A 25,419-nucleotide genomic window follows, 5' to 3' on the forward strand; every position below is an offset into this window, starting at 1 on the left:
GCAAAAATCTGAAGATAACATAGATAAAATTAAATGTAAATGACTTTTTAATGCACAGGCTGAAACTTAATTTAAGGTAAGGGTACTTTGCTCAGGTTTGATCTCTTCAGTTTTACACATTGGCCTAAGCCACCAGAGATACCAGCAGTTATCCTAATTCCCTCTGAATTTTTCCTGGAGCTACTCATCTATTACCATGTAGGACTCTAGGGAGACTGATCTCTGCAGGAAGGTGAATCAGGTGTCTAAAAACAGATAGGATGGCAAGGTCAAGCACTGTGAAAAACATTCGTCTTATTTCTTGTTAAGGCTGAAGTATATTTACAAAAGCCTCTCTAATAGCCCAGGTCTGCTGTCCCTATGTCCACAAACCAATTGCAGTACTTTCTATAGCAACAATGGTCTTATTACACAAGAGCAATAAAAATGGTCCAAAGAGAAGGAGTGTTTGAGAAGGGAGGTCACCAGCAGCTGGAGTCACTACTGACTGAACAATGCCATACTTGGAAGGAGTGTTTGCTTCCTGCTTGAACTACCAAAGTGTTTGCTTCCTGCTTGAGCGCTACCAAAACCTACACTGGTACTTCAGCTATCCATTGCCAAATATCAAACTTCCCAGTCCTGAACAAATTACAGAGAAGCTAATGAAATTCAGCAGTAGGATTGTTTAACTAAAGCAAGGTTGGCTGTCACAGCATGGCAAGTCACTTCATTGGCCATTAAGGACTCGATTTGGTGCCTAACCACAGCTATCTAAGGCCATTAAGACGCCCAAAATGTCTTGTGTGTCCTTTTTTATTCCTGGGTTGTATATTGCAGACTTATCTGAGTGTTCTGTATATCCCTGGCACTTGAAAGAGTGCTAAATGCTTCCCAAAGGCCCTGTAAAGTGGGTCACCATGCAAAACCAACAACTTGTTAGTTTTTTAAAATGGAAAGGTCATGGCAAATTTTCAATTTGCCTCCATCTCTTTATTAGTATTAATTAATTTATTAATTTCTCTGTCCAGCCCTGGCTTTGTTGTTTCCACTGGCTGGCAGCCTGCTGGGCATCCTCACTAAGAAACGAAACCAGGAATCAGGAGGCAGGGCACAGGACCCTCGCCACCTCCTTGCCCTCACAGCAAAAGAGCGTCACATCAAACGAAGAACGGAGAGGAAAAGACCCCGTGTATGTCAGACCTCCGCCTGCAGTCACTGCAAATAAGCGGCAGCCCCAGCCCAGCCTCTCACCTCCCGCCCCTAGAGCAGGGCGAGGCCCGGCGCCTGCCCCGCCCGCTCCCGCAGGGCCGCGCTCCCGCCCCGAGCCCGCTCCGCCCCCGGAGCTGGCGGCGTCTGCGCGCGGCCGGGGCCCGGGCCGAGCGGGTGCTGTCCGGTGCCGTCCCGGCCATGGAGGCGGCGCGGCGGTGGCCGCTGTGGTGGCCGCTGTGGCTGCAGGGCCTGGCGCTGCTGTGGGGCCGCGCCGTGGCGGGGCTGGAGCAGATCCGCAGCACGGTTCCGCCGCCGCAGGGTAAGGAGGGGCGGGCAGCGCGGCGTCGCTCCCTTTGCTTCCCGTCCGTCCCGCGGGTGCGGCCGTGCGGCCTTCCCGGGCGGCCTGGCCGGGGCCCGCGCTCGGCCCTGCGCCGGGCAGAGGGCGCGGCGGCGGACACGGGCTCGGGCTCGGGCTCGCCATCAGGAGAGTTCTGGAGAGCTCGGGGCTTGCCGTGGTGCTGTCCGCGGGGCGGGCTCGTCCCGTGGGCCAGGAGGGAACAGCCCGCTCCCGGCCGAAGGACGGGCTTGGGGTTTGCCCGCCTGCGGGGCCGTGTGGAAGTCCCGACCTCGGCGGCAGCAGTCACAGAATCGCAGGATGGGGCAGGTTGGAAGGGACCACAGTGGTCTTCTGGTCCAACCTCCCTTGCTGAAGCCGGGTTATCCTAGAGTACACAGTCGCCAGGGTTTGTTCAACCCTGGGTGATGGTGAGGAATGTGGCTCGGGAGAAGCTGACGGAGGTGCACGTCCCTTCCTGTTCTGTGGGAATCATTTATCTCTTCGCTGCTTTTGGCAGGCAGTTGGTGAAGCCGTGCCTCAGATTTAGTTGCCACCAACAGATGTGACCACAAAGGTGCACCTCAGGTTGGCTGGCATCAAATTTGGGTATCTCAAGTGCATTTTGACACCTGTGTCTAGATCCTAGCTAGAGGTGTTTAATTTCCTTTAGGGAAGGATTTATCCTTGAAAAGGGAGTCTCGAGCTTTTTGAGACAACTAACTTGAAACAAATTAGTCTTACTAATTCATACTCAGAAAGCTTGTTTGTTTGGGTGTTTAAAATCTCACATTGGAGAGAGATTTTCTTTAGTTTTCCAGCGATTTTCATAGTTGGAAAACTGATGAAATATTTTTTTTAATAAGCGTGGTGGTACTCCATGTTGAAAACTCCCATTTGAAATTTTTTGAGTATAAACTGAGAACAGTTTCTGAACCTGCTTCTCATGTTGTTTTTTTATGAATTGGTATATGGGCCTTACACTTAGGCTGTTAATTGGTACCTGTAACAATTGTTACCTGATGAACTGGTAAGGGGGTTTTCTATATGCATATATAAATTAAAGATAAATATATTGGTACATAAAATGCATTTAATGTTAAGAATTAGTACCAGAAATATGTAATAGTTAATTATGAAAATAAAACATTGAAATAGATAGTTGTCTCACAAGCTAGTAACTCTACTTCAAAGAGTACTTCAACTCTACTTGTTGTGACTAATGCTCCATTTGGAGATCTTTTCCCCTTGTATTTGTGATATAGTGAAATAAGAACAACCTTGTTTCATTAACTGGTATAAAAAACTATCATAGGAACAACAATAACTAGATTAAAAATCCAGGCTCACACTAGGAAAGGAGATTCCCCATCATCGTTCAAATAGTTCATCTGGGTCAAGACTATGCCATGTATGTGGTCCTGTGGCCAACAAATTATGTCTGAGTTATGGATAAAAAAAGACTGCTCTTAAGATGATAAACATGGGGTACTTCTAAAAAAAGTAAATGTGAACACCAGTAAGTAGTTTTTTTTTTTAATTCAGAGAAAATGTATCGCTTGACTTGTCAAGCTTCTTTTAAATTTCTTATTGAAATCTTGCATATTAACTTTGTGTCCTATGTTTGGAAGTGTTTTTTATTGTTATTTAAAATCATACTAATTGAAGAGATTTTATCTTTTAAAAACTCTTTTCTCCCAGAAAAAAAGTTAATACCTATGGAAGGGGATAAATCCTAGGCAAGGGTCAGCTCTTGCAAAGCTTCCAAAGCTGTGCAATTTGGAATGTTCCCTAAATTGAAGTGTGTAAGTTCTAGAATTTCAGCAGAGATACCAGGAGACTCTTGGGTTACACCTTCTGTGTTGTCCTTAGAGAAAGCAAAAGAGATAAAGGTAAGCTTGAATTGTTCCCCTATATCTGAGGTTAAACTTAAATGTTTTTTATCTCTGTTTGTTGCAGTTCTCCTGGAATGGAACTACTGACATTTCATTACTTTAGTCAAAATTATTGCTTGTATCTAGGATTATGAAAAAAAAAGGTTAAATGTTATGATATATGCCTTATGGAATAAAAATAAGTATATAATGTCTGTTCTGTTTGGTTTTTTTAGCATGTTCAGCATTTTCCCAGAAGTCCTGTGAAGAATGTCTAATAAATGTTTCGGTAAGATTTTTAACATCTTTTTTGATTGATAAGAATTTCCACTTAATATGACATCTAATTGTTAGGCTTTCTTTGGCTTTGTTACTTATTTGTTACTTTCTTTGTTACTTATTGAAGTGATAGAATCAACTGATGTGTTGCTTCCCATCTGTCACACGTGATGCCAGTGTGCTTTCACTTTGCCAGGGTTGCTTCATGGTTTGGTCACTCAGGATGTTTCCGTGCTTTGTCTGGAGATGACATACCGAATCCAGGCTTCCAGTGCCAGTGTGTGCTCAGGGCTTTTTTAGCTCAGTTGAGCAAGTTGGTCTTGCTGCTGCCTCAGACTCATCCTCATTTAGTGCTAGCACTTTGTTAAATGTCCATCTAATAAATTCAGTCTTAGGCAGTTACTATGCCTTGCTTTTCTTGTGTTGTGCTAGGAAAAATGGGAAATTAATGCAAATAAACTGGAAATATCTTTCTCTAAAGATGCCCCAAGAAGTGCCAGTAACTGAGGCAGAGTGTGCCAGTCCCTCTGCTGACTCTGTGTGCTGAAGACTGCTGGGCTAAGCCACTATTGGTAGCAAAGTGTATTTCCAATGAGATTGCAATAAGGCAGACATTTAAATGTTAGAATTTGTTTCTCTGTTCTTTGCTGAAAACTTACTTAGCTCTGTAGTAAAGTATTGTGATAAGCATGCAAAAGGCATTATTAGCCTGTGCAGAGCAGAAGTGAGATTATTGCAAATTCAACCTTAAAATATCTTGTCACTGAAAACAAACATTTCAGGAGTTTTAAAGTTGCATATAAATTTCCCTTACTGAAGACCTTTTCACCTGGGAAGATTGAGAAATATCTGAACTTACTTGCTTGTCTTATGCATATTTTGGCTTTAAGGGAAAAATATTAATTGAATTGTATCGATGATTGTGTATTGTCAGATTCTTTTATAATTGAGAATGAGTCAATTGAAATATTTTCTTGTACTTCAGCCCCTGCTCCAGCCAGTAGCTGTGTCAGATCTTGCCTTTTGGGTTAGACACATTTTCAGTAGCCAGATGCAGGAGTCTCCATCAGAGGGATACAGCTGGCCTTTCTGGGCTCCTAGTTGTCACCAGCAGTGTACAGTCATTTGGGTTAGAAGAGACCTCATGAGCCGCCTAAACCAGCTTCCTACTCAAAACAGGGTCAGCATTATGTTCAGAGTTTAACAGTGACTTTTATTATGCCCCCTCTTAGTTGTTATTTTTGAACTGTTTATTCTTATTAAATATTTGAACCAAAAAAAGCATATTCTCATTTAGTATCCATAATTAAAAGGGCACAGTTTTTGCAAAGTGAGTTCTCTTTTCTTTGTTTTTTTTTCTTGATGTGTGCATATGGGTATGTTTAAATTGTACAGTCTACCAACCACAAAATAGTAATACATTCTTCTTGTATACACAGTTTTCAAGAAAGCAGCAACTGCTGCAAATGGTTTCCTTTGTATGTAACGTTTTGTAATCCATTGAGAGCAAGATAACAGACTTTGTGTAATTGAAGATGTATGATAGAGATGTTCTTAATAGTTAGATAAAGCATAGTTCCTGGCTGAACTCTTTTTATAATGAATCCTAAAAAAACATGTCCTGTCAAAGATTTCTACTGCTGTTATTCAAAACTATTTCACTGTTTGAGTTGTGTGGTAAATGACTTCTGAATAAGTATTTATTTTAACAGATGAAAACCAAAACCCAAGCTTGATGCTTAGAGATGACTTTAGAAACAGAAATGTTGTGCTGGAATTTTATCTATAATACACATAAAAACTTGAAATTTTAAAAATACCCAGATATGTGAGCATGTGCAATTAAGGTACACAGAGTACTTTGCAACTCAGACTGGATGAGGCTGTATCATTCACTACCTTGCAGCAAAAGCTCCTGTAGACTTATAAGGATTCTTTACTATTTTCTTTCAGTTGATAATCAAGTTCAAGGCTGAAATAAAATTATAGGTGTATTTTTATTCCTTAAAGATACAAGGTGTTTTAAAATTCTGAATAGTCGGCAGTGTGATTTTGTATTTCGTATTTGTTAATTCCAGTAATTTTAAACCCAAAGCCATTTTACCCTCAAGTATGCAGGGTACCTCAATATGTTCTCAAATATTTTCAGGCTAGTGTTACTTGTAAGTACAAAATGTTCTTATTCACCATTCAGTTTAGGTTTTACTGAGAAATTGTGCGAGAACTTCTGTAGGCTTTAGAAGACAAAGCGCTTCCATTTCTCCAGTATTACATTCACATAAGAAATTTGTCTTTGGAGTGGTGCACTAAATTGTTAACTGTTTTTGAAGATTAATAATTTGCATTTTTTCTTGTTTCTTTTGCACAGTGCCTTTGGTGTTACACCAACAACACATGCATTGATTACCCTGTAAGAAGTATTTTTCCACCATCTTCATTGTGTTCTCTCTCAAATGCTCGATGGGGAGTTTGCTGGAGTAGGTACTAATTTTACTTTTGCTGTAGAGAATTATTTATGAGTATGATTAAAGTAAGCTTGTTCCTGATAATTTATTTGGGTGAGGAGGCAGTGGTTATGATTTGGAGCCATAGCCCCAGTCAGTGTAGGTATGGTGATGCAATGGCTTTAAAACATTTTACTTTCTTTAACATTTCTGAAAATGTTGGATGATTTGTCTAGATCCACAATTCTATTATATTCCAGTGGCAGCAGTGAACCAATACCACAGGAATAGAGTCACACAGAAATTATTGAATGCTTTTTTTGCTTAAACAACTGAAATAACAGTGTAATTGATGGGTGCCAAAGGCAATGTAGCTAAGGTTTAAAAGGAATATGCGTTCTGCCACTGTAGGTTGTAATCATACATGGTGTAATTGTTCTTCAGTTTCCATTTGCTGTGTGTGTTTTACTACAAAATACATGACTGGACATGTGCTGCCGTCAGGGTGAAATATTGGAGCTGTTTTTGTAGTAATGTGTGTACAGATCTAGATTCAGACTGGACTGGAACAGAGAACATCTAACACATTGGAAGGCTTCTTGTGTGAAGCAAGAGTACAGCTTCAGTCCAGCAGAGCAAAGTTTTCTTTGTGTTTGTGCATGGACACCAGGAGGCTAAAGGACAAACAAGTGGGGGTGAACTATCAGTGACTGTGCTGACTGAAGAAAGTTACATGCTTAGCACAGAGAGATTTTGCAGTAGTCTAAATTAGGGTAGCAGAAGTAGGAGATTGCTGATAAAGTGGAACATGCAAGTTTCTGAACACTACCACTTAATGACTGCTGCAGAGTGACTAGATGAAAAAGTACAGGTGAACTTTATCAATTCTATGTTTGCAGAGAAGGGCTTCATGCTTTGTTTTCTGACAGCAGGCATTTGTGCATAGACTTCTGTTGGAGTTTTTTAGGGTATGATAAGAATATAATTTCAGTGATAAAACTCACTTTTAAGAAAAATGGGCTTGCAGTGTTGTAGTAAAGGCTCTTGTTACGAAATGTTTAGCAGACTTTTTTCTGAAAGTGTGGAGAGTTGACTCCTGCCGGTAGCTGAGTACTCACACAGCTGCTTGCTTCCTCCCTCTCTCCCATGGCCCCAGTGGGATGGAGGAAGAAAAATAAACAAGAGCAGAAAATGTTCTTGGTTGAGATAGACAGTTTAAAAAGGGAAGGAAAAAGAGAGAGAGGAAAAAATGCAATTTTTTTTACCACCCCTCCTAGGCAGACTGATGCTCAGCCAGTCCCCAAACAATAAATTCCCATTGGAATTGGCTTTCCCCTTGGAAGCCAGTACTGCCCTCCACTTACCTGTCCTTTACCTCAGATATTTTCGCTGACCATGACATTATCTGGTGGCTGGCTTGGGTCAAGTGTTCTCTCAGCATCCCCTCCTGACCCCTCTCACTCTCTTGTCTGTGTCCAGCCCTACTCACTGGGGGGAACAGAGGGCAAGGGGCCAGGGGGGAGGTGGGAAAATGTTTTGGTGCTGTTCAAGCCTGTTCAGCAACAGCCAAAACATTTGTGTGTTACCAGCATGTTTGAGCCAGAAATCCGAAACACAGCATCAAATGAGCTGCTATGAAGTAAGTTAACACTCTCAAACACACTGAGTAGAGAAACACATCCTTTTCTACTGATACTAAGGGTGGTCTTGACAGTTTACTGCTGCTGTGGAAATGGCTTCTATCTTGTGTGCCATTTGTGTTTCTAATTGATTGTAGCTTAAACACAGAATGAAAACTTCATAAAGAAGAAAAAGAAGAAAAAAAAAACCCAAACCAAAACAACAACAAAAACACCCTCAAATATGCATTTCCTTAATAGGTTTTTTACAAATTACAGGCAGCAACATGCAATGGGGTTATATGGTCTTATTGAGACCCCTGCAAACACAGCAGTAAAATTAACTTGTGAAGGTGGTGGTGGTGGTTTTTCTCTTTGTGCAAATAAAATTAAGAGATTCATGTTGTTCATTGTTGCTGAAAATGAAGGTGAATAGTGCAGCTTTCAAAGTCAAAAACAAATGACTGGCTTCCAGTTACAATTTTATATGAATTACATGTGTTGACAGATTATTAACCAGAGTGAAGAACAGTGTAATACAAAGTAGCTTGATTGTGTTGGGTGTTTTCATTAATAGTAGGCAGATGAAATAGGTACTGTTGCCAGGAATGTAGCCTGAAAACTGACAGTCTTTCTCTGCACTTTAATAGGTCCAAAAAACCTTTTTTTGGTTTTTTTTGCTTCAATTAAATAGTATACTTTTGAAAAAATTTAATTTTGTTTAAAACAAATTTAAAAAAAAATTTGCTTTACTGGATGAAATATATTTATTTGTATCTTATAGGGAAGTATGAGGATGAGAAATGTGGTTTTACTTCATGTCTGTTCAGTGTAGATTATGCTTAATAGCAAAGTTTGAATGTTGTATACTGCATTTTATCTGGGGTAGTGGAACAGAATCATGTTTTGCATATAAGGATGAAAAAACATCTGGGAAGGAAGGGAAGAGTTATCAGAAAGATAAATGTTACTGATGGAGTCTAACAAGTTGAATATATTCATGTTTTTCAGTAAACTTTGAGGCTTTAATTATTGCTATGGCTGTGGTAGCTGGACTCATTCTGGTGTCCCTAGCAGTCTGTTGCTGTTACTGCTGTTACTGCAGAAGGCGTTCCAGGAGGTAAACACATGTATTTGTTTTCTTTCCTAACACTGGGTCCTGGTCTTCCCTATCTACCTACAATTTTTACTCTCTAGTATTCTAAGAATATTTTCATTTGGAAGCAGTTTTGGTCACTTTGCTTTATTTGTTTGAGGAAGACAAGAAGATAAGAGATATTTAGTGACAAGTAGTATGACACTGGAAATGATGCTGGAACAACACTGATGGAATTGTTCTTCCATCAGTGGTAACAGCAGCACTGATTTGTCTGACTTCACGCAAGCTGTTGCTTTACACTTCCGTGTTTTACACTTTCTAATTAACATTGGATATGAAATTTTTCAATGACCAAGTAAATCCTTGCTTCTTCTGATAATGGTGTAAATAATTTCTTTCAAGGCAAGCTGTACTTTCATGGTACAGCAAAAAGGGACAAGGTGAGTAGAAAGTAACTGAGCAACAATGTCCTATATGGCACTTGGTATCCATCTTTCAGAGTTGCTCTAGGATCTGTCAGCAGTCAGTATATAAGGGATTAGCTGTCTTTGCCAATTCAAAAAGATATTCTATGTGTAAGATAATACTTCTTTGGTCTAAGATACTAAGAATAATTTACTTATTTTCAAGGAAAGTAGTACTGCAGAAATTAAGTGTTCTTGAGATCTTGGAGAACTTGTAAATTTTTTTTTAACTGGCTTCTCTGAGTAGCTAATATTCTTAAAAGGAGGGAAGTAGTTGATGAGTAGCTAAAATAGGTATGTCAGTACTGCATTGTGAAGTGGGACAGCACAACATGCTTCCCTTTATCACTCATGTTTTAAAGCTTTCTGGACAGTGTAGTTTCAGCTAGCTCTGTTCTTTGTGTCTTTCAATACTTTTTGTACAAATAAAATGGGGACCTTATTTCTTGGTCTGAGATGATTTCTATACTTATTTAAATAACTTTGGCTCATTGTTCCTGTTTGAGGTTTGGTTTTGGGTTTTTTAAAAGAACTTACGTAACTGTACATTGTTTAGTGCTGACCTTAAAGCCAGAGAAATACGGTATATCTGTGGCTTTAAAGAAATATGAAAATAATTGTAAATAACATCTCATTCCTTTCTTTCTTCCCTGAGAAAGAAGCGTGTATCTGTTCTGTTGGTAGGCTAGTATCCCAAATCTGCCCTAGTGCAAAACTGAATACTCTTTAGCCCTGTGCTGATAAGCCCTGAAAATGTAAAGAACAGGTTTAGATCTTACATAAGATCTGCCAGCATCCTCTGCAGAACAACTGAGTAGACCCCTGTAGCTGACATGTCAGCAAATAAAGCTTGAATCCTGTGAAAAGAGATATTTGTGCTGGACTTCAGTTTTAGTAGCTAAGTTGTCAATCAGTACTGTAACATCTAATTCTAAAAATAGAGGGTTAGTTGAGAGTCGTCTTATGCCAAGACTCCAAAGGTGTCAAGCTTAATCTTGTGACCCTTAGAGGATTTAAAGGTCTTGTCAATCTGGGGTCCAGCTTATTTCAGGAGGAGTCAGAATGTGTTATTACACTGAAGCCTGGTGCATTATTGGCTTTAAGCCCACTGGTTCTCAGCAGGAATTCTTTTGCTCTTGTCTTCCTTATTTTTGGGGACTAATTTTCTACAAAAGAAACTTTTTTTTTTTGTGAATATGAGGAAGGAAAGGTTGTGGAAATGTAATACTAGATCTGTTTAACTGGTTCTTTTTTAAATGTATCATCTGAGCTCTGAGGTGTAACCTTGTTTTGCAGACGTATCAGTGTTTCTTTAGGGAATTCTTAAGCTGTGGTGTTTAAGTGTTTGAGAAGCCTGAATTTTCCTTAAACACAGAGAATACTTAAGTGCATTAACCCCCATAGCAGTAATGTAGTTGGCTCATCCATGTCTATCCTACCACAGGAATTCTAGGAATATTGGTGCATAGTTTTTATTTTTATCCTTGTTTTTGGACTTCTTAGAGTCTGGTTCCTTGTATTCATGACAGTTTCATGAACAGCTATTATTCATGAAACTCTACTAAATAGACTCTTATGAAGTTCCTTTTTCAACCATGTTTTTATTTGTATAATCTCAAACTTTCTGAATTTGGAAGAACAATTCCAAGTATCCAGAAGTCAGAAAATACTTAATGCTGTTTAATTACAGGAAAGAAATTTATTTTCTGAGTCATACACCAACATTTTATTTATTTGATGCTTTCATATTTTGCAACACCAATTGTGAAGACTATTGCATAGTTATAAGACATGGGTCTCCAGTAAAGCAGTTTTACAGAAGGGTGCCCAAAAATGGGAGCTTCTACTTATGCTGGACATGTTGATGTGGATAATTGATTAGTTTTCCAAAAGGGTCTAACATTGGTTTCAAATAAAAGTGACCTTGTTGCATTTGTTTCCTGCTCCCCTAATATTTTTTTAATTCTTTAGGTGGAAAAAGCTGGAACTAAGAAATTTGTTTCTGAAACATTACGTGGATTCTTAAGTACTGGCTTGTGTTGAAATAACTAAAATGTTGAGAGAGATATATGGACTGTTTGAGCACATGAAGGAATTGAGTTCATATTTCCAGAGCTGAATGTGTCTGAATTTTGTGTATTAAAGCATTTGACATACTGTAATTAACCACTGGATGTCACTCTTGCTTAACTTAGATGTTGGTGGCTGCAGATGAGTGGTAATGCTGCTCAGGTGTATTAATATTGTAAATATTCATCTCAGACATCTTCAGAACTGTATTCACTTTTGGAAGATGATTAGCACCTGGGCAAGCATGGCAGTTGTCCATTTACTAATTCTGAAGAATCGTCATAAATTCTGTCAGGGAAGAACTAAAAGAAAAATTATTTGACATTTGCTTTAGAGTCATACAGGTCTTACACAGTCTGTCTAATGGTTAAGTGAAACTGAGCTTTCTCCAAGGCAGGACACAAAGCTAAAGTGCAGCAGAGAATTCAGTAGAGCATATCTGCACATGCACTACTCAGATGTACTGTGTAGGTTCAGCATTTCCCAGAATCACACAGCTGATGCTCAGGTAAATCCTTGCTTATTCCAGAACAGACTCATTTCCTGGGGGCAGCTTGAGATTGGATAGTAATGGTTGTTGGAAAGATAAATTGTTCTGGCATCAAAAGCTTATGAGCCATCAATCTTCTTCCAAAGGACAACAATGGACTTAACTGTGCACATGCAGAACAGTGACTTAAATGGGGTGTGACACACGGGGAAAAAGGCAGTTAGGAATCCTGCTTCTGGAACAGTCTGCATCCTTTTCCTAAGAAGAGGATGTAGTTCTGTTACTATAGAGTAAATAGTTCTGTGGAGGCTGAAGGGCATATTACTGCAATGAGTAGAGTAATTGGATATTATAAAATGTGAAAGAATAATTACACAAACTTGTAAACTATACTTACTCAGCTGTGAAATTTTACATGGCTATGAAGTAGTAAATAGTGATAGCTTAGCAAGAAAGTTGCTTTTTCCTCCTCTTATGCTTTCCTTCCCTCATTTTTCTAGCAGACTACAGGAAGAAGAGGAGCAACTAGCTAGGAAGAGAGAGGAACGAAGGCTACAGTCTCTTCAGAGGTAAGTCTTGACAGCTTGATATATAGCTATACACTTCCTGATGATGTAGGAGTATTCTGAGAAATAAATGGAGTACTAAACAAAGAGGCATTGTAATGTTAGGCATGACAGTATCAGATTTTTACAAAACAGAGCTTTATTATGAGATTGATGAACCTGATTAGGAGCTGTATTGCTGTAAATGAACAGAGAGCAAACAAGTTGATGCTCAGTGTGGCAGGTACCATGAGTGCTCTGTGCATCATTGTGAGGTAATGACAAACATTATCCAAGAAGAGAACAGATGCAAATTTATTTTCATAAAGATCTGAATTTGTGAGCTGAAAGTGTCAGACTTGAATGTGCATGGAAGGGGAAGAAATAGGTGTCCAATTCAGGAAGTATGCTCACACACAATTTCTCAGATAAGTTATGTTGAATATTTGCAATGGATCAGTAAAAAGGGGAATTCTCTATTTGTTAATCCAGTTATAACTAGTCACAGCATAGTAGGCCGAGTGCTACTATGAAAGTGATGTTTCTCCTATAATGCTTTTGTTTCTTTCAAAAGAGGAAGGATCCAGTGAGGAATATCAAGATTTTTTTGTATGCCAAAACCATGTGCCTTGTGGTGAAATGTACATCCTTAATTATGCTGCTTTGTTCAGTTAAGACAGCACTTAGCTGTGTTAGTTATAAAGCAAAGACTTCTGACTACGTGCATAATGGGATGATTGTGTTCCGTAACCTTTCCACTCTGATTTGTATATCAGCTTTAAATTCTTCGTACAGTTAATCTGTAGGAAGTCTGATGCTTCTGGAGTGTAAGGTGTGCTGTGCACACACACAAAGCAAGTGGTGTTGCACCAGGCAATTAGCAAGTTAGAGCTAATATCAGCTCCATTCTTGAATTTAGCCTCCGAACAAGGATCACTGGGAGCAGGCTGCTCTGCCAGAATGATTCCTGCAGCCTTATTTAGAGCAGCATTTCACTTTCCCAGCTTGTCTCAGGAGTGTGTCTGTGAAACAGAAACTGCTTTAATTGCAGGAGAGAGCTTAGCAGCAGCCCTGGGGTGTTTCCATGTTCTGAACACGCATACCAATTGTGTCTGTGGCTGGGGGTCATGGGAAAACACAAGGAATAAACCACAAGCCACTTCCAGCACCTAGAGCACCTCACCCTACCCACTGCTTGTTTCCTCTAAGACCTTTGGAGAATGAATTGTTACTAACAGGCTGTAAAACAAATTAATATTCTGAACAGCCCATTTTTGACAAGCAACCTGCAGAGGAAGACACTGCCTTCTACTGTGTAGTCCTTCCTTTCTACTTTGAAGTTTTCACATAGTTTATGAAAATATCTGAATAGATGTTCAGATAAATATCAGATAAATGTTCAGATAAATATGGGAGAAAAATAGGCACAGCATTGACCTTATGTCTATCTGGTTTTGTTTTTTTCTTGTCATCTTAAATGTTGTTTGTTTTTTCTGTGGGATACAGCTACTTCAAATACAGCTCATATCAGCTCATATATGGTTCATATCAGTGGGCAATGGAAGGTGAACAGGACTAGCCTGAGCTTCATTTCATGATTCCATTAGTGAATGGTAAAAACAAAGCAAGGAGGCCCAAGTTCCATAGTGTTCCATGGAAATATTTTTTGTGGAAGGTTTAAGATGATTGCAGCACCTAGTATTTTCTATCTTTCAGGTACACTGTAAAAATCTGCTTTTTAAGTTTAATACTTATTTGCATTAAAAATCAGTTAATTATGCATACTTCAGTGTCTCTTTGGAAGATGCCTGTTAAAAGTAAGGGTTGTTATGTTGGCTCTCTGCTTATCTACACAAGGCTGAAAGTAGCTGTCAGTTTATTGAGAGGGTTGAAAATCACTGGTAATGGTTTGAGTTTGCACCTATAGTGAGGGGCACGAAGAGAAAGATGTCTGAAGTTCAATTTTTGACTTAAAACAGGTATCTTATTGCATAATTTTAATCCTTTATTTGACTTCATCATCTCTAACATGAAAAATAATTTTAAGCATGGCAATGAGTAGTGAGTCTTCTTCTATACACTCAATTATTTACAGCTTCAAGTATATGGTATATGAATAGGTTAGATTTATATGATTTATAAATCATTATTTATTTTTGAAGTTTATAAACAAATACTAAGCAATAAGATCTAATGCCAAGTATAAATTGATAGTAAGGGAGAACAAGGAGAGAGGCCAGGGAAAGAAAGGATGGCAGTTTATTTGTGAAGAACCGAGTATTGAAGATTATTATGGGAATTGTTAGTATTAAGAAAAATGCCTCCTCACCTTATTGCAGTGGGGACAGCTTGCATGAGAAGCCAAGACTGCAGCATGTATAAGATGGAGTAATAGCAGTAGTGTTAAGAGACAGAACCAACTCGGAAGACTGAAGTGACTTGAGCTGATCATCATGTGAGATGTGGGTGGTACAGTAATTCTGGGTGGCTGATTCAGGGCCTGCCAGTTCAGAGTTGTGTCTGGTTCTTCTGGGTTAATGTGTACCTAAGCCTTATTTACTGAGCAAGGATTTAGTCAGGGGTGAAGTGATGCCATTGTGGCTGCCTGTCAGAGTTTGACTGTTTCACTGATATTAATGGTTTTACCCTTCAATCATAATTAGATGTTTGGTGGTTTGTTTTGAATAACCTAGGGAAGTATCCTAAAGCCTTTCTGAGGTTTAAAGCCTACACAGCTTGATTTTGCACCATCCCCTTCTTAAGCAGGTGCATTCTGAATTCAGAACTGATTCACACTGGCTGCTGAAGTACTGAGGTTTCAGTAGCTGAAACCTGCAGCAATGAGTCTTCATTACTTCAGACAGGATATGCAAAACAAGGAAGAAATGTCATTAGTACCACCAGTAATAACCCTGGTTTGAGCTCACATGAAAACTATACAGTAGAAGGATTTAGCTTTATATTGGAGAAGACTGCTTTAAGCAGAATTTCTCTATTCTTTTCCTGAGATCCCTTGCCCCATATAATATCTTCCTCTTATGTACCACAGAAAGCAGAAATCCTGTTGTCAGGTTACCTTCAGTGGGTAAATTTGTTTCCTCTTTTTTCTGTTCTCTTCAATGTCTTAATCCTGACTTTCTTCTTCTACATGAATTTCATTACCCTGACTCTCCAGCTTCTGTTACTGCATTTTGGCCAGGTTGCTTTCTTTACTATTCTGCCTGGGCTTAATAATGCAGAGAGATGTAAGGGACGTGGGTATCTCTGGGAAAGAGTAGTGGAAGGTTTTGAGTCTGTCTTGTTTGGTTTTTCTCATCGCGCTTTATCTACATGCTTTCCCAGAAGTGCAATTGCTGGAAAAGGCCACTTCAACCCTCAGCTCTGTAGGAAGCAGGATAATTGCTTCTGAGGACACACAGGATCTGATTAGCAGTAGGAATTGTTTGGAGGTGGAATATGCATAGGGCAGATGGGATCTTTGGTGAATTAAGCTGTCAGTGCTTAACAGCTTTCTGCTGAATATGTGCAAATTGGAATCCAGCAGAAGTCACAACTTGTCTAACTGGGTAAAATTTTGACAGAGGGTAGCAAAAGGTGTATTTTTAAATTTTTTTTCTTTTTTTTTTTTTTTTTTTTTTGTTAGAGGAACTTCTTTTTGCCAAATTCTATATCTTTTCTGCAAGGTATATAGATCCTGGCTCATACTCATGAAGCAGTTGTGTAGGAGCTTTTATGTTTGTTTTTTAAAATAAGCAAAATAGATCCTTCCTTTGTAATATAGGAAAACTATCTGAGAAAAGATGGAATTTTTTCCATTTAAACATCTTTCATTTTTCTCTCCTTCACCTTTGCAAAAGGGAAGGAGAAATCAACTCATCAGACAACATAAAAACCAATTTATATTTAGCACAATATTTTAATTTATTCTCTGCATGGATGCCATGCTGGATTTTAGAAGGCAGTAGTTTTCACTTATACTTGCTGTATGTCTTATACAAAATAGTAATGCACCTTTTTATCCTTTTAGAATTATTATATTGTATTAGTATTCCAAAGTATGTTCTGTGCAAAGCTAAATTTTACAATTATGCTCCCAGCTGGAAAGCATTAAGGAGTGCTCCAGTGTAGTGTAGTGCCTTGTTTTTTTATGTATAGATGAACACCTCAGTGTGTGAATGTGTGCATATATGTGGATATATTTCTTTTATATAGAAAAGTATTTCTTATTATTGTAATACATCTTATGTTCACACTATAAATTAGTAAGAATTTATGATAAGTCTTATAGGTACAGTGTGTGTTGATACATACAAATGAAGCGTAAATAGAAAGATAACATATATATATATATAACTACTAAGTGTGATTTTTTTTTTTAATTATAATGTAATTATTAATACTAATGTAAAAATGCTAATGTCCTTTTTGGATGTAATTATATTTGTTTACAGCTCAAAAGAGTCTGACTGTTTTTCTGATGCCTTCATTTCTTGTAGGAAACATGAAAGAAAACTGAAGCATGATGAAATACGTAAGAAGTATGGTATGTGTCATCTTGTTTTGATACTATGCCTAAGTTGATTCATTTTCCCTAATGATTGTTAAAATTCACAGCAGAAATAAGCTGCTTTATGAGTGTCAGAAGTAGCCAAGCCCAGTTTTCTGCTGATGCCTGTCACCTGATCTCAGCACGTTTATGCTCTTGTTCTCTTCCTGCACTGACTGTCAAACTGGGCAAGAAGACAGTGTGCTTGGGATGGGCACTTAAATGTATTGATTAAAATAAGTGGTTTATTCTGTCTGTTCCTAAGAAAGAAGACTGACTTTGGGGGCTTTTTTGTTTGTTACTGAATGTGATAAATCAACCTACTTGAACTTTGCTACTGGAGTCATGACTGTTGAAGGAGGAGAGACTGACTAGTAGATAGCAAGCTTTTTAAATCAAGCTTGAAAAAGAAGGGTGGAGGATGCAGCCTAATGTAGGGATAAAAGTTTTTTTCTTTGTTTTTAAGTGGAGCTGTGGTCCAGTTGTAGAAGAATATCACAAGACTGTAAGACCTGCTGTGTTGTGTATGAGGCTCTTATTATATAGGCTTGTCAGTGCTTGCACATTTCATTTCATTTGTTCATAGGGTTAATAGTACTGTGTATTCAGAGACAGATATACTAAAACTCTGCTGCATTTTTTTATTATGCAAATTGCACTAATGTCAGAGAAAGTGTTTCTAGAGGCCTGAACAGTCACTCAAAGCTGTTAATTTTCATCCTCTTGTTAAACTGATTGGCAGAGTCTAGGAATGCCTTCATGAATCTGCAGCCTGCCCTTTGCCTGATGCAAAAGTGATACAGACAAATTCTGTAGGGAATTGTCTGCAGAGAATTCTGGAGAACGTTTGTAAAAGAATGATCCTTGCAGGAATGGAGGAAAACTACACTGTGAAGCTTGAGCTACTGAAAAAACTTGAGTTACTGAAAAAAGAATGTTGTAGAAACTGGAAGTAATTTTTGTTAAACATTAGTCAGGGAAGTTGTTCTGTGTTATTTTACAGGATAATTAACCCTATATTTCAACCACAATTCAGTTTCAAGAGTTATTTGAGTGATTGACAACAGTAGTCCAGATGTAAAAAAAGCAAACAAAATCCAAGCACAACATAAAACAATACAACCTTTTCGTGATTGTTTCTCCTTAGAAGAGACCTCACAGTCAATCTGAGCAAGTTTGAATCATTGGGAAAGATCTGGTGAAGAGCTTAGGACAATGGCTGTGTCCCCACAATAACTTGAAGCACTCAGTGCAGATGGACCTTTGCATCTCCTGGATGCAGCCAAGATGCAGGTCCTGGGTGCAGAATCGCAGTTCCCGTATCAGAGCCCTGCACTGGAGTTCGGTGATGTGAAAGCTGCATTCAGTTATGTTCTGCTTGTGAAACCGGTTCACTTGTTTCTGCATGGCTCTACATTTTGCTGAAGCCTGTTCAGTGCTTAACTTTCAGACCTTTGTGGAGTGCTTTGCTGGATCTTGTTGAAGTACTTGAGTTCCCTGAAATTTGAAACTGTATAATGCAATGCCCTTGGAATACAGACATCAAATTCAATAAATCAAGTATTGCTTGTAGCTACACTGTCCACAGTCATAGGAGAGGTAGTGTCATTTTGCTTCCACTATCAATGAATTAATGAGAAACAAGTTCATACATTCATTGTGTTAATGGAAAGTGTTCCTTCTTGTAAGAAGTCAGACATACTCACTTCTTCCTGCACTTAGGTTTTGCAATTCAACTTACCTCCACAGGATTGCAATTGGACTATAAAACTTAAATTTTATTAGCAAACTTCTATATAAAGTTTATTGACAGATTGGCTGTATTGCCTAAACAAAGATTAATTTATATTATCAGATATATCTATTTGGGGCCTGGAATCTCATGGTTAATTTTTGTTTTAAAGAAAAATTTAACTCTCACATAACATAATTAGCACATCCTTAAAGGATGTATGTAACTGAGGAAAAAGGAAATACAAAATATGTATAAATTTTGAAATTCTAAAATATAATTGCTGTTGAATATAAGGGTTGCATTCTGATAATACACAGACAAATAGTGGTCAGAATAATTCCATGAGACTTGGATCTTCTGTCCACAGTTTTTACTGTCTAGAAAATACAGATGTTAACATATTAAACATAATCTAATAAAAACTGCTTGCTGCAAATAATTAGGGAGGCACTAGATTATTTTGCACTCTTACACACTGCAGAGAGGATTCTCAGTTAAGTAGGCATGGATGAGTGGCAGAATGACAATGACTTTGTTAACCTGACTGTAGATAAAGATGATGATGCCCGAAATTTCAGTATTTGGTTGGCTTTAAGGGAATGTCTTTTCCCATTTCATCCCCAGCTTTCCATACCCCATTTAAATGGTAATTACACATTTATAATGCACTGCAGGTGTCACTCTAGCCACAATCCTTTGGGAGCATTGGCAGCAATAGAGAGCTTTAGCAACCAGGAGTACGCATTTTCAATTGTTTCTTTGTTGCATAATTTGATAGTATTTTTCATTTGCTCACATATATGAATGCAATATGATTACACAAATTATATGTTGACTCTTAGGAAAAATTTAAAGTAGAATTCAGAGTACTTTGCAGCTTGTGTAGTACACAAAGGAACTACAATTTAATTCCTGCTGCATTTGCTTCTATTGTGTGTTCAGTATAGCATTAGTGAGAAACTGCTTTATTATTTATTTATTTGAGGATTTTGTCAAGTATTAGTGGAAGGATTTTTTTCATTTAATTTTTGCAAAATGATTATCACTTCATTGCTTTAGTTCTGCAAAGGTTTTGATTAGCTATTTTAATGATATGTAATCCTCTCTTGTTTATTTTCTATATGACATTGATTTTTATTTTCAGTAGTTTATGATAGTAAATGTTTCTTCTGTTCAAGGTAGATACTTTGCCTTGACCTTCTTTAGTGTTCTGAACGCAAGGCAGGAGAACCTTGCATTGCCAAACACTGAAAGCTGTTTAGTTTATTAAGAATACAGTTGTTAATATGGGGGGCTAGAGGAAAAGTTTAGTAAGGGGTGAAGACATGCAGTAAACTAGGTTGGATTTTTTGTTTTCAACTACACACAGTCTCTTGTAAGTATTTCACTTGTTAATTCTGTTTTTGGGCAGCATTGATATGTGATGAGAGTCAGATCTCAATGACTCTGAACATGCATAGTTAGTATGCAATATAAATGAATATGCTGGAAAGGTATTAATTTCTTTTGACCATTGCTTTGTCATTTCATATTTACTAAGATGCTTCATTATTTCCTATAAACTAATGAAAGATACTTGACTACTATACCTTTTGAATTTTTGAGTGTTTCATAGATACTGCTAAGTAGGTCAAATACTAACCTCAAAATGAGGGTAAATAGTAGTAAGAACTTTTAAGTGACCTGTGCCAATATTCAAGTTCACCAGTGGCATGTGATGGACTTGACTGCAAACAAGGCTCCTGAAACATCTGGTTTCCCTGAACCCCTGAGGGTAAATGACAACTTGGGTAGTGGCTCTCATGTCAGACAGGAAACAGTCGAGAGACAGCTCCTGTCTGGTTCCAGGCAGCACGAGAGCTTCAGCTGAGCCAGACGTGCTGCTCCATTAGCATGGGCTGCCAGCTCCTCAGAGTGGCACTGGCAGAGCAGCTGTGGCAGCTGACAGAAGTTTTTTGTCATGCTCCTTTTTTTGTATGTCTCTCCATATAGTTTTTGTCCACTTACTGGAGCCTGATACTTTTTCAGTAAGAGTTGGTGCAAGTGATGAGCTGCTGTCTCACTCCTCTTGCTTAATGTAGTCTTATGATGTACTTAAAATGCTGAGGATAAAAGAAATTTAAATACTGGATGCAGGCTTAAGAGCAAGGTTGAAAGCAAAGTGTATCAGGTATTGTAACCCCTGGTTATCCTCATTTGGAAGGAGGGCTTGCCATTTCTCTTGGAGTCCCTTTCTCCTGCGAGATCAATTTCTGAAGTCAGAGCCAATAATATTAGCACTGGATTGACCCATCATTCTTTAAAGCCTATTTAGTTTCAGTATTCTGTGATGAAACAGATGAGAGTACTTTAAGTTACACATACTAATGCCTGATTGGTGGTGATTAGATCTGTTCATTCTTAAACATAATTCAGTAAAATTAAAGCAAGTACTGCTGGGAATGGTATATCCAGTGAGGAGTAAAAAGGACACATTCACTTGAAATATGAGGATTAGTTTTCTAAAATGGCTTTTAGCTGAATGTTTCGGGGCAGGAGAAGAGAAAAGTATATTCACTCCTCATAATGATGTAGGAAAGGTTTATCAGGACTCTTACACAGTCCTCTGGTTACTTTAAAATTGGCACTACTTGTAGAAAATATTTTCCATTGGATTTCAGCTGTTTAAGCTGTAAAGAACAGTATCTAGTGTTTTACTGTGCTGCTTTCAGACCTATGAAGTGTTGAGTATGTGTCCTGAATGAAATATCAAAAAAATATAATAAGCACTTGTCAGACTCTACAGAGAAAAGTCTGCAGGCCACGCTCATTTTGTCAGGAAATATGGTACCACCTCTTGCCACTTTGTGGAAAGCTTTTTGAAGTTAGGTGCATTTATTTGTAAATGGAACTAAATGAGTGCAGGGAGTTTAAGCAATTGTAATTGTAATAATACTGGTAATTTCTAGTATTGATGCTGATTGTTGGTGAATGTTGTGTAAATGTGTTTTGTGTTTCAAAGGGGTGAAATACAGGAGTACTGCAATTTTTTTTTAAATTGGACTATTCAGTTGTGTTTCAGGTAACTGAATATATTAGGAACTGTATATCCTAACTGCCAAAGTATTAACAAGTCTGGAGGAAGCATGGAGGTGGTGATGATCTGGGAGTAAAAGAAATGTTTCTTTTCTCTTTGGGTTGGGGTTAAATTAATGCAGCAATATTACCTGAAGGCACTGAAGGTTGAATTGCAGGCCAAGGATAAGAGAGGATTTTTTTATTGTGTATTAGTTTACTTGACAGCTAGAATAGACATAGTGGACATCACCACTGCTTGTTTAAATGCATGAAAGGTATTACAATCTGAGAAGTAACCACTTTGTAGAAGTTTAAAAAGATAAAAAATTCAAAATCTGAAAATACTGTAGATTATTTTTGACAATTATATCATCTAAGCATATCCTTATTAAACAAATGTTTACATTTTTATTTTATTTTCAAAAAACAAATACAAGGTACCACACCAGGTAAATAGACTCTATGTCATGTTATCTGGCTGAAGCTTTATAAATGTTACTGGCTTACTCCGTGGACAAGTCAGGGTCATATATATGAGGGATAGTTTTGATATTAACGTTTTACAAGTTGACTACTCATAATCTTGTTTATTTGAGTTATTATAGGACTTTTCATATTTATTCTTTATTCCAAATATTTATTGTTCCCTATCAGGTAGTTAGTTGCAGTAACTGATACAGTAATCAGCTCTGAGCAATTGTGCTGCTTGACTGGCATCTTAAATAACCTGGCAGTTCAAATGAAGCTCACCAACTGCACAAGGTAGGCAATAGTGTAGTCTGCCTACAGCACCATTAGGTTTTGACTTCCAGATAAAACAGTGAATATATCAATATTCAGTATCTGTGTGCAGGTACATGTGGAAAGAGGTATGGTGTGAAAAGGACTGAGAGAAGTTCTTATAAGATTTGGCAGTGACTAGAAGTATTTTTTTTTCATTATTGTGAATCTATACATTTGTGAGTTGGAGTTGCTCGGCTGCACTGTCTTGTCTCCACGCTTAGACAAATGAGCTACAGAAGAGTCCTTGTCAGACATTTTTATACTGATGCATAAAAATCTTGGCAGAAAAGATAGCAATAATGTCCTGTCCTTTCACAGCAGAAGGTCATCCTCTGGACTCTTAAAGGACTCCTTTATTTTCAGTCTTCTGCCTACCCCTGGTTTAAAGTGTGGTTTAAATTCTCTTTGAGATAATTTCTGTGTGTAACAGCAATTGCTCAGCTAACCTATACAGAGGATGCTCTGCATATCCAGGCACTCAGCATAATTGGATGGCTTTGCTGTGCTTTCTGTAACAGTATTCTAGTATAAGGTCATTAAGAATCTTTGTGAGGAAAACATACTGTAACTTGGATTAAGTGATGCTCTCGTTCTGGTCCATGGAGGTTTTAGTGCACATAAGAAGTGATCTTCATTTTTTCTTAGAGATTATTGTCCTGTTGCAGAAAAGCTGTAAGTGGCTGAATGTGACAGATGGTTGGGTATAATTGAAGTTGAACTAAGTCAAAGTAGCAACATCTTACATTTTAAAAGATGATGATCTTATAGTCACTTGCATTTATGAACTGGCCACTTGGAATCTGCTCTTCTTGAGACTTCTCTCTACTTAGATTTTTGTCAACTTGACTCTCACAAGTGCATTTTTTGGAGTTTACCTCACAGATGAGAAATGTTTTTTCCATAATAATTTTTCATAGAGAAATGTTCTCTCCGTGCTAAATCATGAAATACTTAGTCATTATTATTGCCTCAGAAATAAGAGTGCTTTAGAACACTTCCAATTTATTATAATCCTTGACTGACTGGGGAATGGAGCAACTATTACAAGAATTGCCTTTTGGATTTGTTACATGCAGTACCAATAGCAGTGAAGCCAGTAACTCAGAAGTTTTTCATTTTGTTTTACAGGTCTTCTCCAGGATTCTGATAATCCCTACAGCAGATTTGAGAATGAATAAAGATGAGCACCTTCCACAAGAGCTGTAATTCCAGAATGCAGGAAGACAGTTTGTTTTCATTAGCCCTTTCGCTCTTTCACTTCTGTTTTTTTCTCTCCAAAGTATTTTTTCCTGGTTGTAAAACTAGAAGCAGCTAAAGACTTTCTGAAATAACACGTTTCTATCTCCTACGTGTATGGAAATAATTTTCCATAAATGTTTTTTATTGTTGAAATGTTCGCTGAAGTTGGTTTATGTTTCCTCTTCTTAAAATCTATATTTCATTACTTGACTTAGATGGTTAATAGTCACAATAGCGTGATTTTGAATTCAGTCTTAACTGCTACTTAAAACAGTTGTTCTCATGTTCCTAAATAGACAGATTTATATATATATAACAAAAAGCAACATGGAAGCACAGCTTCACATAGCAGAAATAGTTGATGAAGAATACATCATGCACACTCTTGTGGGTGGAGGTTTTTTTACCTGGAAAAGCATCTTCCAAGAGTGTAATGTGTAAGGGTTGACAGAGAGGAGCATATTGGTCTTTGAATAATTAAATTCAGTTGTGGGAATGTTAATATGTACTTTGAATGCAGTTAGCAAAATTGGAGGAAGGTTGATCTTGAAACAAACATAGTTATGTGTTCCTATATTTAAGAAGCATCAGTCTGTGTGAGCACTTTCTTCTCCAAACTTAAAGTATGTTGCAAAAAAAAAAAAAAAAGTGTAAAGTTGCCCAGATTCTGCAGTTTACCAGGGCTGACCCTGGCCAGCAGCTTAAGCACTGCCCAGCTGCTTCCTCCCTCCCTCGAGGGGATGTGGGAGAGAATGGGAACAGCAAAGGGTTGAGATAAAGGTGCAGTAAGTGAAGGAAAGGGAGGGTAGAGGGAACAAATTCTGCAAAGCAATTGCCACCTCCCAGAAGCAGACCTTTGCCCAGCCTCCCTCCAGTTTTCTTGGTGAGCCTGGAATAGGGTCAATTTGGGTCAGTTTTGGCCAACTGTATCCTCTCTCAGCTTCTTGCTCCCTCTGGCCTAGTTGCTGGAGCAAGCAGAGTGAGGGAAAAATGAAACCTTGATGCTGTGCAAGCAATGCTCAGCAAAAGCCAAAGCACTGGTGTGTTACCAGCACTCTTTTTGCCACAAATCCAAAGCAAAGCAGCACCATAAGGGCTGCTATGAAGAAAGTTACCTCAGTCCTTGCCAGAGCCAGTACAGTAAAAAGGCAGTATTTTTTTTAACCTTTTATTGTTCTTTTGATATTTCCATAATGTGATTTATTTCCTGTCTTACTTTTCATAAAGGGTTTCCTTGAGCACTTTTAGTAGCTTACCAGTATGATGTGACAAGCAAAGAGCTCTTCTATACCCCCAGTCTAATTGTATGGTCCCATTTATTCTGTACACTTTAAATCACCTCCCTTGTTGTTTATTATCTGTTAAACAAATGTACAGTATTGAAGATGTTTGTGTTATTTTTGTCCATGTTCCTAAAATAAACTCTTTAACATCTTGAATATGATTCTGTTTACTTCTGTTGCTCCATACCATTTTAAATTTACTTGGTTTAAAAAAAGTTTCTAAGTATGACTTTGGAGAAGGAAAAAAATGCATTTTTGCTGGTTGTCTGTGGCAGGAATTAGATCATGCCTGTGGATGAGGATGTAAATTACCATTTCTGGCAGAGTCTAAGAACCTGCCTCTGTTAGGTTTAGTAAATAACACTTA

At 38.1% G+C, this 25,419-nt stretch overlaps 1 protein-coding gene across 3 annotated transcripts; it reads left to right on the plus strand.

Moving 5' to 3' along the window:
- Nucleotides 1-1,334: 1,334 nt before the first annotated feature.
- On the plus strand, nucleotides 1,335-25,208 carry LOC128800324 (pituitary tumor-transforming gene 1 protein-interacting protein-like). 3 transcript variants are annotated; one of them, XR_008434950.1, is made up of 8 exons: nucleotides 1,335-1,510; nucleotides 3,636-3,688; nucleotides 6,047-6,155; nucleotides 8,753-8,861; nucleotides 12,365-12,433; nucleotides 16,906-16,952; nucleotides 22,402-22,509; nucleotides 23,659-25,208. XR_008434950.1 is itself a non-coding variant. In XM_053965441.1 (7 exons), exons 1-7 carry the CDS (start codon nucleotides 1,390-1,392, stop codon nucleotides 23,706-23,708), a joined length of 558 nt encoding a protein of 185 aa, XP_053821416.1. In that variant the 5' UTR covers nucleotides 1,335-1,389; the 3' UTR covers nucleotides 23,709-25,208. The 3 variants fall into 3 exon arrangements, 2 of the variants coding, with proteins under 2 accessions (XP_053821416.1, XP_053821419.1); XM_053965441.1 differs by lacking the exon at nucleotides 22,402-22,509; XM_053965444.1 differs by lacking the exon at nucleotides 22,402-22,509 and having other exon boundaries at nucleotides 12,368-12,433.
- Nucleotides 25,209-25,419: the final 211 nt, after the last annotated feature.

Source organism: Vidua chalybeata, chromosome 1, assembly GCF_026979565.1.
Source record: "Vidua chalybeata isolate OUT-0048 chromosome 1, bVidCha1 merged haplotype, whole genome shotgun sequence".
Lineage (NCBI taxonomy): Eukaryota > Metazoa > Chordata > Aves > Passeriformes > Viduidae > Vidua > Vidua chalybeata.